Source organism: Anarrhichthys ocellatus, unplaced genomic scaffold (genome assembly GCF_004355925.1).
Source record: "Anarrhichthys ocellatus isolate YVR2014 unplaced genomic scaffold, GSC_Weel_1.0 scaffold1074, whole genome shotgun sequence".
Classification (NCBI taxonomy): Eukaryota; Metazoa; Chordata; class Actinopteri; order Perciformes; family Anarhichadidae; genus Anarrhichthys; species Anarrhichthys ocellatus.
In genome coordinates, this window is record NW_022281048.1 from 1 (window position 1) to 13,862 (window position 13,862).

General features: G+C 43.7%; 1 protein-coding gene across 1 annotated transcript; it reads right to left on the reverse strand.

Moving 5' to 3' along the window:
- Positions 1–5,230: 5,230 nt before the first annotated feature.
- Positions 5,231–12,701, reverse strand: LOC116377263 (voltage-dependent T-type calcium channel subunit alpha-1I-like). The gene is made up of 2 exons (XM_031838860.1): positions 12,421–12,701; positions 5,231–10,089 (listed from the first exon to the last, which is right to left on the reverse strand). The coding sequence occupies exons 1-2, from the start codon at positions 12,673–12,675 to the stop codon at positions 9,451–9,453; spliced, it is 894 nt and encodes a 297-aa protein (XP_031694720.1). The 5' UTR covers positions 12,676–12,701; the 3' UTR covers positions 5,231–9,450.
- Between the last annotated feature and the right edge of the window lie 1,161 nt (positions 12,702–13,862).

Genomic DNA, 13,862 nt, shown 5'->3' on the forward strand with positions numbered 1-13,862 from the left:
CGGGGCTACACGGTGATTGACAGGTCTCTACCAGAGACGTATATGGCTCTATGTCACTCCTCCGTAGACCAAATATGGTCATTTCCGTTCACTGGTTGCAAAAAAACAAGACGGCCATGGCCCAAAACCAAGATTATTTTTTTTCGCCAAGAGTGTTCGTTCCTATTCTCTCCCTGCTGTGCTGTGATTGGCTGGTCCTCAACTGTTCGGGAGAAGATACCATCAGGGCTTTCTGCCATAAAGAGTTTTTTTCCTAAGACTGACCAAAGTACGTTTGTTAATTCATCATTAATTTAACTTAATGAGATTTCTCAATTTTTGTAAGCCGTGCAGCATGGAAGTGGAAGTAGCAAGCTAGCGAGCCACCTAACTAGCTGCTAAATGAGTACAATTAAACAACGTAATGCATCATCCCCACACTCTGTAACCAGTGTAGCATGAAAGCATGGTGGAATAAGTAAGCTAGCTAGCTAACTAGCCATCCGCTAAATGAGTGAAACCCAACATCCACACGAGACTCTTCCATCTTTACATACAGTCTGCGCTCTTGTCACATCGTAGGAAAGCACATTGCTATCGCCAGATAATCCACCAATCACAGCACAGCAGGGCGTGACTAGATCGGCCAAAATGCCGAACTCGAGGCTTCAAAACCTGATTCCAACACTAATGGATGTCGCTATAGCGACTACATTCACCTCTTATATACAGCTTATGCTGTTGATCCTGTTTACACTTTGAAGAACAAACCGAAGAGTTCGCAAACTAATTAAATCTCTGATTATGTTGTTGTTACTAAACAATATGCTGGACCGGCACATTTTGGAGTTTTCACATTATGTTCTAATCCACTGTTGGAGCTACAAAGTCACAACTGGTTGGTTCGGAGCTGCTTTCGATAATTAGCTCGTGTGGTTGGATTCTTTACTCTTAATTATGTTTCAGGAGGAAAATATTTTCGAGAGGCAATTCATTCTCATCACGGAGCGCCGGGTGCTGTTTGCTCGAGTGACCAGCTCGACTCCATTCAACGAGGCAGAGTGAAGCCGGCGAGGAACGACACCTATGTTTGTGTCCGGTCGCTTGCTGCTGAAGGTGTGTGTGGCATTTCACATTTAAGGTGACGACAAGCTGCCTGAACATTTTCCTTATTACGGTTCCCAATTAGGAGACGCTGAAGCTCACTGCAGGTGGGCCCTCCTGAAGTGACAGGTACAAAAGGCTTTGATGTGTTGATGCTGATGGAGACTTTTAGGCTAATGCACACACACGCACACACACACACACACACACACACACACAGAGCAGTCAGGAGCAGATGTGAAGTGAGAACAAGACGATGCTGTGACGGCCTCACAGCTGGTGTCTGTGCTTCTTTCTCTCTCTGCCAGTGACACAGTTTGGGAGGTTAGTTTGAACTTTTTAGAGAGATGACTCAATATTTTTTTGACTCATATATGGCTCAATGAAAAGATCTCTCCACGTTTTGATTAAACGCTTGTCTGCTCCGTCTATGTTGATACGGAAGAACTATATTGTCATATTGTCCATAAATCAGTGTTGGACTACTTGAATTGCAAATCAGGAGGAATGGTGGGAAATGAAAGCAGCAGGACCAGAACTCTGATCCAATCTTTGTCTTTTGTTTTACCCTAGAGCTGAACGTTGTAATCCTTAAAGGGAAGGGTTCTGCTCCACAGTGTTCTACTACAGTAGATGGAGTTTATAGAGACAGACAGGAGAACCAGCACGGCAGCAAAGCAATGTGCTAATGTGGACGTATCTAAGACAACTAAGAGTCTATATCAGTTTAAGTGTATGCTGGATTTAGCATATTTTCACCTATTCACTTTGCTGTGAGACAGACCTTTCTGACTGAAGCTGTTATCTGTGCTCTCTACAAAGACTCCATCGACAAAAACAACCATTTCACCTCGCAGAACGTGGGAGTTGCTGCTGCCTCGATCAGTTAGTTAATTTGTGTTTTTGTGCGACTTTGGTGTTTTAAACGGTTAGTTTAGATTCATCGAAGTTGAAAACAGATGTGGTTTTTTTTTTGTCTGGAGCATCAAGTCAAGAAACGTTTCTGCTTCTGAGGAATGTTCCTCTGTTCTCCTACTCCTAGTTAAAATGTTAGTGACTATCATTAGCACTAAAACACGTGGAAAAAACAATAAAAAGATTGTTTAATAATCTAGATCTGCATCTTCAATAAGAAACTAGAATCAAGAAGAAGTACCCTTCATGGGACGGGCTGTTTTTGACACGTAGTGTGTTAAAAAAGTAAAGTTTTTGGTGTCTTTTGGAATAAATGAATTGTGTTGATGTCTCTCGTTATTAATAGTATTGCTCCAGAAGTTAGTTTGAGCACTATTGATCAAGGGGAGTATTACTCCAGCTACACCCATCTGTTTATACATTCATCCATCATTTATACAACTCTCCCTCATTAGCAAACAATTGATCGGCCTGTCTGCCCGTCTCACTCTGATTCCTGATCACAGACAATTGATCAGTCTCCTTCTTACAGACTGATGCATTAGTTTGGACACCCATACATGCTGTTTATTTACATGCTGCCTTTCATTGAGCCGTAGCATGGCTTGGCATAGAGTGAGTGTGTGTGTGTGTGTGTGTGTGTGTGTGTAGAAGCTTACTCTTCATGCATAACTGGATTTGCTTTGCTGGCAGAATTTTTTTTAAGTGACTTCACTCAACCAATGCTGAAGCTTTCCTTGTCCTACCACCACTGGTGTGTGGAGATAGATTAGGTTTTTGTGACTGTTCCATGATTATCATGAGGGTTGTTAGCTTTACTTGTTGCTATAGTGGCAAGCTCATCACAGCAGCCCACATCTGCTTTCGTCCTTCTGATCAAGTCGTAGTATGGAAATGTTGTTCTTTAAGACATGGGCAAAAAAGCAGAACTCTGTTACTTCAACATAACAGAAACACTGACGCAAAAAACACATATTGGCATTGGCACCAGCCTCCCCTCAGCAATTCCCATTGTGTGCCAGCAAAAACAAAATGAATCAAATGGATCGCTTTCTTGCACAGAACTGGAGGAGGTGTTTTTAAGGAGACAGCAACAGTGGTCTTTCTTCTGCTCCACTACTGTGGTCTAGACTGAGATATCTCCACAGTTATTGAATGGATTACCCTGAAATCATGGTCCCCAGAGGATCGATCCAGCACAATCTAGCAATTTCAGTTTGTCCAATAATTTGTTTATGGACCGAATACCTGGAATAACTAATGATTCCCATCCGCCCAGTGTAAGTTGTCTTTAATGCTACTTAGCAAATGTAAGCATGCTAACACGCTTAACTAAGAGGATGAACATGGTAAAAAATTTGACCTGCTAGACATCAACATGCTAGTAGGTCCAATGTTTTACCATAGTCACCCTCTTAGACCTGCTTATCATCAAGATGCTAAGTGTTGTCATTGTTAGCATTTGGCTCAAACTACAGCCGTCGACCTGATGGAGACTCTCGTTCCATTACAAACAGAAGAAAGTAGCTTCGTCCTCTTTGTCACAGGAACTAACAACTTTTTGAACATGTGGTCTAAACTCTTTGTTCTTCCATCCCTGACGATACTGTTGGATGAGTTCAGCCAACATACAGCATGTGACAGCTGATTATTCCAGCGGCTGATATTCGTTCTTAATAGTTTGGCCGTTGGTCTCTGTAGAGGCCGATAGGCTGATGCACGAATTCTGTTTTCAATACTCATTTGTAATACTTTCTCACCTGCTCATTAATTCGCCATCAGAGTAAAACAGCTGGACACACACACACACACACACACACACACACGTTCTTTGTTGACTTATAATAGCAGGGCTTCTGACCCCGGAGACCATAAAAACTCTGAAGGCAGTTTATGTTGATCGGATTTTGGTTATTTTATGAACTATGAATCTTATTTCCAAGTCTTGAGGCCCTGAGGTGTGAAGAGTTATTCTTACATGCTGCACTTTCCTGAATAAATGTGTTTAATCAAATTGCTTTTTGTTACCTGTCACACTGCAACACAACCTGGATGTAGGAGGTATATAGGATAGAGTGTTGGAGTTCTGCTCGGTTTCTGGAGCTTTAGGCAAAATATAATTAAACTGCATTGCGGTGTGCGTTGCACTTGCCGGGTACCTGAAGGAGGCGGGGAACATACACAACGCCCAGAGAGTCAAGGGAGGGGGCCGCAGCTCGTTTTTCTCCGCAAAGCTCCCGACTGTTTCAATCCGGCCGTGCTTACAAATGTAAATGTGTTCTCATTCAGAGCGAACACAGACATTGTATAGGTGTGACTGCATCCTTTAGATTGCAGATGAGGTTTTATAATAATCTCTTGTAGGTGCCACATGTCTGCTGGAGGATTTATAAGGCAGGATCCACTGCTTTGTTATCCAGAACCGGGAAAATGGGCAGAAAATAGAGTTAGAATTCATTTCTATGGGGCTTTATGTGATGGCAAAAGCTGTGTCAAATACGTTTCGCTAATGACATTTCTTTCTGAGTTGGCAGCTCGGTGACGCGATGGCCCGGGCGAGATCAGAGAGGAAAATAAAGAGATGAAAGGGAAACGAGTGGCATCAGAGGGAAGAGTGGAGGCGCTTAATGTGGATTTGAGCGTAAGGGAGGGATGGTGGGATGGTGGATTTAATAGAAAAATAATAAGAAAAAGAGAATATGCACAGGAGGGAGCGCAGTTAGATGACTTTATAGTATATTGACTTAAAGTCTGGTGCGTTGGAACGTATTCCTATAAAAAGTGGGTTATACTTTCTGCAAACAACGGTCGCAATCATGACGAGGAAACGTTAGCATCTTCTGTACCTCGTGCGGGTTTTAATGACTTTCCCTTCAAAATGTTGGATGTGCACGGAGAGGCGAAACATCGACACACGGATAACGTTGCAAAGGGCCGTGTGTGTGATGCTGTGTCGTCAGTTTGGTCGTGCGGACACTTGTGTGCCTCGTTAAGGGATCGAGCACAAATCGACAAAGTCCGTGTCGGGAGGAGGTCGGGGTGGATGAATGGGTCAAACAAAACACAGGAATTTCTGCTGTTTGTGTCCCGTGTGAAACCAAAAATACCCTGCTTTATGGTCTATTTGGCTCTACAATGTTTACTGAGGTAATACATAAAGAGAAGTAGAGTCATTTTCTCATAGACTTCTACACAACCAGAGGAGTCGCCCCCTGATGGTCAGTGGAGAGAATGCAACTCTAACACATAGCAAGCATAGTGGATAATCATTTAGTAAGTTATGGTCCATTTAATAAAAGAATTAACACCTTGACTGCAGAACCAGAAAGAAAGAATTTTAAATATGATGCAGTAATAGCAGAGTCCAGATCTATTGTTTTCAATGAACACATTTGTCTCGGAGATTATTTCCCAGGATCCCCTCAGAAAGCACAGCAGTGAAAGACAGCAGAGAGCGTTTCTTATCGTGTGTGGGACACTGGAACAGAAGGATGCCGGCTGAATAATCTGTTTGTCGAGCTGAAACTTAACGCTGGAGGTAAAATACTCTTTATCCAAGGAAAGAAGAGTGTTGTATCAAAACAATCAAACGCCTATGTGTCTTTATCTGAGGCAGCAATTTCTTCAAAAACAAAGTCACGTTTTGTAATGCGTGTGAACTGAACTGCTATCGCTCCTTTGATCCAACCCCAAAAAGGAAACCAGCAAATATCTAAAGTAGTAGGCGATTAAAAGTGTTGTACTGTCGATAATGTTCGGGGGAAACAGCAGGAAAGCAGAGGCAAGTAAGTGGATTTAATCAGACACAAAGTGGGAAAAGATGCCGGCAGCAGTGTGAGTGGATGTTCTGCTCCTGTGGAAAGAGAGCAGTGTAGAGGGAGGCTGACAACAGCTGCTGCTCAATTAGCTGATTGGGTCTCACAGGTTTATCTCATTACATATTCTCCATCAAACTTTGTAGCAGGCTTGAAAGGCTGATTAAAGCTGTGGTGCTTGAAGTGGAAGAGATACCCAACAACCACACCAACAGAACCACGAGTCGGTGCTGTCGGCCAAACCTTTCCATTTACCTTTTTTGTCTTAATGCCAGAGCGCCGTTACTGTCAAGACCAGCTCAGATGCTTTGGTACAAAGGAGCCGGACAAATCTTCTGGGTGCAACCTGACATTTAGGACAAAAATAGCACATTTGTAACACTGCACCACATCATTGGAGTCTAAATGTGCCAGGATTTTACAGGAACACAACATCCCGAATCCTGAATCTATACCGTTTAATGTCGCACAGGTGTTGCCAGTAGTGAGCAGGTTTTTGGTGCGTTTTTGGTGACCAAAGTGCACAGCAGTCAAAGCTGTGACAATGAAAGCTGTAAGAAAAGAAAACAACAAAGTTACACATGAAGAGAGAAGACCTCTGTTGGTTACATCAGTCAGGTACTGTAGGTGGAAGGATGGCAGTTAGTTTCTCCAGCACTAAGCTAAAGGAGGACTTTAAAGTTCTAGTGAGGACGTGAAGAAGGAAGTGAGAGCGAGATGGTGAATCATTTTGAAAGACAAAGTCCAGGAGTCAGTGGTTGAAAAGCAATTTCACTTTTATATGACACTAGAATGACATTTAAGAAAACAGAAAGAACCCACATGCATTGTTGGAGAAAGAAAGTCGAGGTCGTGACGATGGAGGGGAAGAAGAGAATACACACTCCAACACTCTGGAATACATGAATACGTCATCGTCCTGTCAGTGACCTTTTGAATCCCGGTGACATTTTAATTCTATTACATGAATTCATAAATATAATCTCCTCTCACCATATTTATCTATACGAGTCTCATCCGTCTAACTGTACATCTGCTGTAGCATATTGCATATCTCGAATAGAGAAGGGGTAGTTATGAGTAATTTAATACTCCGGCTTCCCTGTGGAAGAGGAGATAATACGACTGGATGAGAATAAAAAGGGGGGGGGGGGGGGGAAGAAAACGTAGAGGAAGAGATGAAGGTTTCTTCCGTCTCATCTCAAACAACTATCCTGCAGTGTTTTGACATTGACATCTTTGTATGATATGTATGTGTATGTTGTGTGTGAGTGCAAATAGGTCCACCTGAGGTCTACCTGCTCTGGATTCTTCAAAGATTATGACATAGATAACTATATTATGCGACGGGTCGTCACAATGTGTCAAAATGTCTGACAAAACAAGTGCTCAAAGTTACAAGTTACACCGATCTGGACCACATTGCTTGCCGTAGAATGGGGGTGTTCTCTAATATCTTGCTACACTCACAGACCTGAGTCAAAGAATCATTTGGGTTCAATGCAGCAGACAAACTGTGAGTCACATCTTCTGAATTCCTGGAAATCTGACAGAACATACAAGAACCCGAACACAGTGTTTCACACACAGTTAAGACACACTTAAGAGTATTATGGGCTATTTCACGATGGCAGATGGTTATAAAGGCAATTTGATGTCATCCAGGTATCCTGAATCTCATACATGTGTATATGTCAATGTCCACTCTTTTATTTCAAACTGGTCTCAGTACTTTTCGATACGATAAACAGAGCTTCAGGTTGAGGCAACAACACCAACAGTTAGGTTGAGGCAACAACACCAACAGTTAGGTTGAGGCAACAACACCAACAAACCAGCTATTTACTAAATTGTATCTTCTGTGGCTCGGTTGCAGTTTGATTTAAAGGCCCAGAGTATTGTGATGGCAACGTGTTGGGAGAATGAAACTAGATGAAAGGTGCTTTCATAAGCCAACATTTAGTCCGTTTCAAAAAGATCTCTGGTGTGGACCTTTGTTGAGATGGACACTGGTTAAGGTCAGATAGGGAGGACTGACTTGGACTTCTGCAGAAGTCCGATGGTTGCTTGACATCTGGGCCGAACAGAACGTACAGAATGTGCTCAATAAAGTCCACGACGTTAATAAAGCAATTCGACATAAACCAGAGCAGAAAGGAACTCACAATCCTTGATTCCCTGCATTGAAATCGCAGCTCTCGAGATAAAAAAGATAAATTCTCTCCTACGTATATGCCCTTCAGCGTATTATTTAAAAAAATGTGGTCCGCTTTAATTTGTGCATCGTGAAAATGAAACCAAATACGAAACAAACCAAAAGCATCCATTACACTCTGAGTTGGACTAGCCAATGGGACTTTGGCTTGTGAAGAGTCTGCAGTACAATGTTTCATGGCAATGAAGTATCGCTAAAACGGTTGACATAACCTCAAGGAAAACCAGACGACATCAAACCGCCTCCTGCTTGTTATAAAGCCTTTAATATTCATGTTATCTTGAAGAATATCTTTCATCTGTAGGAATCTACCCTGATACCCATTTGACACGTAAGAAGAGGGTTCAGATGCTGTAAAACAAGTCTTTTGATGTCTTGAGCTTGATAACCTAATTTCAAATTCTTTTATTTTTGAATCTGTTAAATACATATTTTAGGAAGTTTTTAATTCGAGTAAAAGATGTTTGACAAGCCGATGTTCATCTCAGTGACACATGGATGTACCTAAAAGACACTTTTAATTAAACGGTGTGGAAAGAGATTATCTGCCGGCTAGGTTTTGGCCCAGGTCTGCACTCAATACATTTTAGCCCTTTCATGGGGATGTAGAAAGCACAAAGAGTCCACTCTGAAAGTGGCCAACGCTTCCACCGACAACCCACATGTATCCTCAGCAGCAGTCACATATCCGGTCTTCTATTCTAAGAGGCCCTCTTCTGTCAATGACCGGACCAGCCAGGCTCCTCCCTCACAGACGGAGACAGACGTGTCTACATTCACACAGCTTCAATATGTTGAAAAAAAATTAAAAAGAACACAGGAAATATTCGACCTTTTCAATTCTCTTGTTACCCAGCGAGTCTAAAGAGGGAATAAAAAACAAAAAGGTTGCTCGATGCTACTGTTAGCGATGGTTGTTACAAAAACAAAAAAACAGACTGTACACAGCTCAGTTCCTCCTCCAAAGAAGCTTCAGAGTTTGAGAATCTGTCCAATGTTGACGACACCGTTTTTGCACGTAGGACGAGGGCACGCCGGGTCAAGAGATGTCTGGTTGTGATATTTAATTCTCGCAGTGTTTTATATAAATAACTTTAGTAACGTTCATCAATCAGTGCGGTTGTCAGGCCCGTCTCCTCGTGGCTTTCCAAATATTCTGCCTCAAATGTAAAGCGCAGGCCTGCCACATCTTTCAAGGCTGAATCCTGGTGATGCTAAAAGGCTAAGCCCAGCTGACATTATCGTCGAGTCCTTACATAACCTGTGGGGGAAAGAGAGGGGATGTCAAAACTCAGAAGCAGCTGTGTTCTTCTGAGGAATGACTGATCCCAAGCAGCCAGAACAGACATGTAATAAAAGTCTCTTTCCTGTTCTGTTCGAATGGTTAAAGAGTTCCACTACAGAGAGGCAACAAGTGTTCTTTCATCTGTTCTTCCTGGAGCTTGTGTCTGTGATGTCACTGTCCTCCTCCTCTTCCTCATCGCCTCTCGCTCGTCCCTCCGTCCAGGTGTTGGACAAGTAACTGCGGGCGTCGATGCCGCAGAGGTGGCGTCCGTCTTTGCTCCGGGCCGATAGGCTGCTTTGGTCCAGCGAGCCCGCGCTGTTACATTTCTTTACCGCCGGGGGCGCCAGAGAGCCCGGGGCGAGCAGCGACGTCAGCGAGAGGCTGTTCAGCGTCTCTGACAAGTGTTCGCTGTTGAGGGTGTGGCGGCAGCCATCCCCGCCCCTCCCCGTGCCCACGTCCTCGTCCGAAGGGTCCATGGAGTCCTGCCGGGGGTAACCGGGGCTGGTGCTGCCCCCGCCGCCGCTGCTGCTCTGGCTCCTCTGGTGCCCCCTGGTGGCTTGGAGGGTGAAAGCGCTGCGTCTCTTTAGTAAAAGGTGGTCCTGGTCTCCGGCGCCCGGGCCCTGAGGGCGCATGCCGGGGAGAGGGCAGAGGAGAGGCACGGGGAGATCCAGATCTCGAGGCGGGGATACGCTGAAGCTGAGCCCTTCCTCCAGAGTGGTCTGCAGGCTGCCCTCTGAACTGACCGTGGCCAGGGAGGAGTCACTGCGGGACGGGTGCTGCACACGGAGGAGGGAGGTGGGGAGAAAATAACCAGAAGGCAAACGATTATTGATCAGTAATAGTTGAGCTAAACTTTGTTTGAAATGACTGAGCAGGTTGTAAATTAATCCCATTTTTGTTGCATAATTTAAATTAATAAAATTCGTTACATATCTCAAAACAAATTTGCCAAAACCTCCCAAAAATACAACCTGAGCAATTAATTTAACTGTCTTTTTACTAACTAGGTGCCCGCTGTGTGCTAACCTATTTTACAAGCTATCGTAGGAGGTCAAATAATAAATTAGAAAGACGACCAATTGGTTTTCAAATGCTTTAAAAGTAGGAAATCTAGATATTATGTCAGCCCGATCACATTGTTTACAGGATATCAAAGTGTCCATGAATATGAGTTTAAAGTTAATTAAAATGCTTCCGTGCATTGTGGAGTTTGCTTTGTGGCGTTTCGCCGGAAACGGAGACTTTTTGCTTCTTCGCAGAATATTTAGTTCGTACGTCCTCTGCTGTTTTAGGAGAATACTGCAACGGACAGCATAAACACCTTCGTGCATGCGCGTAGCTTTAAGGTGCAACATGAGAGATTTCAATCAAAGATTTAAATCAAATCTGTGTTTGATCAAACTAATTTGAAAAAAGGTCAAATCAAGCAAAATGCAATCTGCCAAATAAATCTGTCCAACGTTTCTTTTGTCAGTTGAAATAGTTTTCTGAATCTGGTTCAGAGTGGTTGCCTTGTTTTGTATTTTCAAGGAGCTGTGCTGAGCCTGTCAGTGCAGCCATGGTTAAAGTTGTTAAACTCAGCTCTTATAACAGGCACTTTTAAAAGAAATACTTCAACCCTTACCCCGTGTTACCTTGAATTCTTGAAGAAAACCTGTTTTTCTCTCATGCTTCAACGGTGAATGAAGCATTCAAAAATGGAGAAAAGTCGTGATGCACTGACGTCAATGGGGGCCGTGTTTAACAACAGCATAACTACACCGACACATCTCTTTACAAACTCTCACACAACTCAGGCAGTTTAATCCAAGTCTCATTTGAACACTGCATCTTCACTAAAACTTCACTATCTAAAGGTGCAGTGTGAAGTATCTGGCGACATCTAGTGGTGAGGTAGCAGATTGCAGCCTAACTGAAACTTCTTCCATGTGCCCGGCGTGAAGGAAAAAATAAAGTGGCTGATGCGAAAACACGAGTGTCCCTATCTAGAGCCGGTGTTTGGTCTGTCCGTTCTGGACTACAGTAGAAACACGGCGGCCGGCACCGCGACAAGACTTACGTTAGATGTTAACGGCTCATTCTAAGGTGATGAAAACACACGATTTATAGTTTCTTTGTATCCTAAACATACTTAATAATCCTATGTTCCATTCCTGCCAATAGATGCCGCTAAATGCTACACACTGCTCCTTTAAAACACTTCCACATAAACGGTCTCAGCGCTCCACTCGCCTTTACGACTTTTTTCCGTTTTTTGATTCTCCGTTCAGTGGAGCGATGCGAGAACAACTATGAATTCTTCAAGAATTAAAGTATTACTTTCAATCTTTAAAGTAAAACAGAGATCAGAGATTAAATTAGAAGTGGAAAAGGGCAGATTTGAATGGCCTTCAGAGATAAAATAGAGCTTTAAAACAAAACCTGTTCAATTAAAAAGTAGGTTTAGGGTCTTGTAAAATAAAAATCCCTGGTTTTGAAGTTTGTCTTATTGGTGCAACCCACCCAATGTGTCATACAGCATTTGTGTCAGTGACAATGTCACATGAGCAGGACGTTGTTAGTCATTGTTCCTAATCCCTGCACCCTCAGTACACAAGACCACAGGGGAGGGGAGGAGATGATGACAAAAGGAGCAAAAGGAGGGATTGGCAGAAGAAGAAAAAAAGAAGTGAAAGATAAGAGGACAGAGGGGAGGTGTAGAGGAAGACCAGAGGAGATAAAGGAGATACAAGAACAGGGGACGGAGCCGAGAACAACAGCGGCTGTGCACAGAGTCGGCTCAGAGCTCAGGGCCGGCCGGGCTAATTAGCTGAGTGCCGCAGAGCATCACCGGAGCATCACAGCGGCACAAGCTGAACTAACCAAACAGGTAGAACAACACGTCTCCATGGCCACACGCGGACAAGAAGTGAAATAAGGAGCCTTTTCTCGTTCAGAAGCCAACACAGGAGAGGTGTTAGAGTCACTACGGATGAGATCATAGATCATTTTAACACAACGGTAGAGCATCGCTTTCTCACAACAAGTTGCAGCTCAGCTACTGCAAAGCTTTGTGTGTTGCCATTAACCCTCTGAACCTTATTTGCTCCTCCATCCATCAGTAATACCTGGGAGCTCAGGGGCCTGCTGTTGGCTCCGGGTGAGCGGAGGGAGGCCCAGGAGGCCGGGGAGGGCAGCCTGGACGGCCCCCCGTCTCCCGGGCTGACGCCGTTCCCGGGACTCCCCGGATGAGCCGCGGCGGCCGGGTGGAAGAAGTCTGCTGGTAGGTGGAAGACGGGCGAAGAGCCGCCGCCGCAACTTCCTCCATCTCCATCTGCAAAGAGGCTATAGTTTAATACAGCTTCATCAGTAACAACAATCATATTAAAGTTGATTTTAGTGGATTATGTTCAGGGTGACCCCATATACCGTTATTAACTAATATTAATCAAATTAAATATTGATTATAATACACTTATAACATTGTATAAATAATCCAGCGCCTCTAAAATCCTCTCATATCTACATTAATCTCTCTAGTACACTAGACCAAGACGCATAATAAACAAAGTTAAAGATTAATTTGAACGATGGCATTTATTCATTTATTCATTCATAAAATGTGCATAGCTATCGCGCTAATATCGTTATTGTTAATTTATTTGTGAGTTCTCTTTTTAAGCACCTCAACGCAAGAACAAACGCACTCAATAGTGTTTATGGGGATCGATCATGGTTCAGGCTCTCTGTTCTAGACCGCTTTAGCTCCAAAAGCTCCTTTGTTTATCACGAGTAAACACAAATATTACAGTAAATATTTACTCCCTCTGCTGGTCAGTAGAGAGAATGCAGCTTTTAAGACACTCGCATCGGCTTCGATCGGCAGAACCGGAGGTCTCCGCCCGGTCAGAGGACCAGTCACCAGGATCCTGTTAACCCAGAGCAGCGTCTGTCAGTCCGTCTGAGGTAAACTGTTGTAGAGCCTAAAGCTACGGTGAGATAGTTTCCTCTTAGTGCTCTGAGTGAATTTGTCTGCCTTCGTCAAAGTTGAAAGGAGTGATAAAGTTTAAGGGACATAAAGATTTAGAGCGAGTATTTCATTCCCCAAATTGATAGCATTAAGATAATTAGATAATAAATTACTTTTTATGAAATAAAGAGGTTTTTTTCGAGACGGAAACATGTCATGTAAACTGCTCGTCCACGTCTTCACGTCATCGTGTCTGCTGTGGAACATTCGCCCTGCTTTGACTTCGCCTCGTATCGCTCCATCTGTTCCCACGATGACGCCCACATTCCGGGAGGCGGAGAGCCATCGGCATACCGTAACATGTCGTTCATCAACATCGATGTGTCCGCGATTCCCGCCGTCCTCATCAGTCACTTTGCTTCACTGGAAGTCAATCAGCGTAGAGCATGAGAGACGTCCTTGTGTGTCGGCTCCAGAAGGGAAAAGCCTCTTCTTAGGACGCTCTAGGTTCTCCTCTAGCGCCAGTTGTGTTAATACCAGGCAGCAACCTCCTGTTCTGCAGAGTGAAGCCGATGCTTCATGTGTTAAAGCTGCATTCTC

What these genes read in the sequence shown, in the direction of transcription:
- LOC116377263 (XM_031838860.1), bottom strand. Translation starts at nt 12,675, where the DNA reads ATGATTGTTGTTACTGATGAAGCTGTATTAAACTATAGCCTCTTTGCA. An exon ending in GCAGGCCCCTGAGCTCCCAG is followed by an intron (nt 10,090 to 12,420) that starts GTATTACTGATG and finishes CTCCGTGTGCAG; the next exon opens with CACCCGTCCCGCAGTGACTC.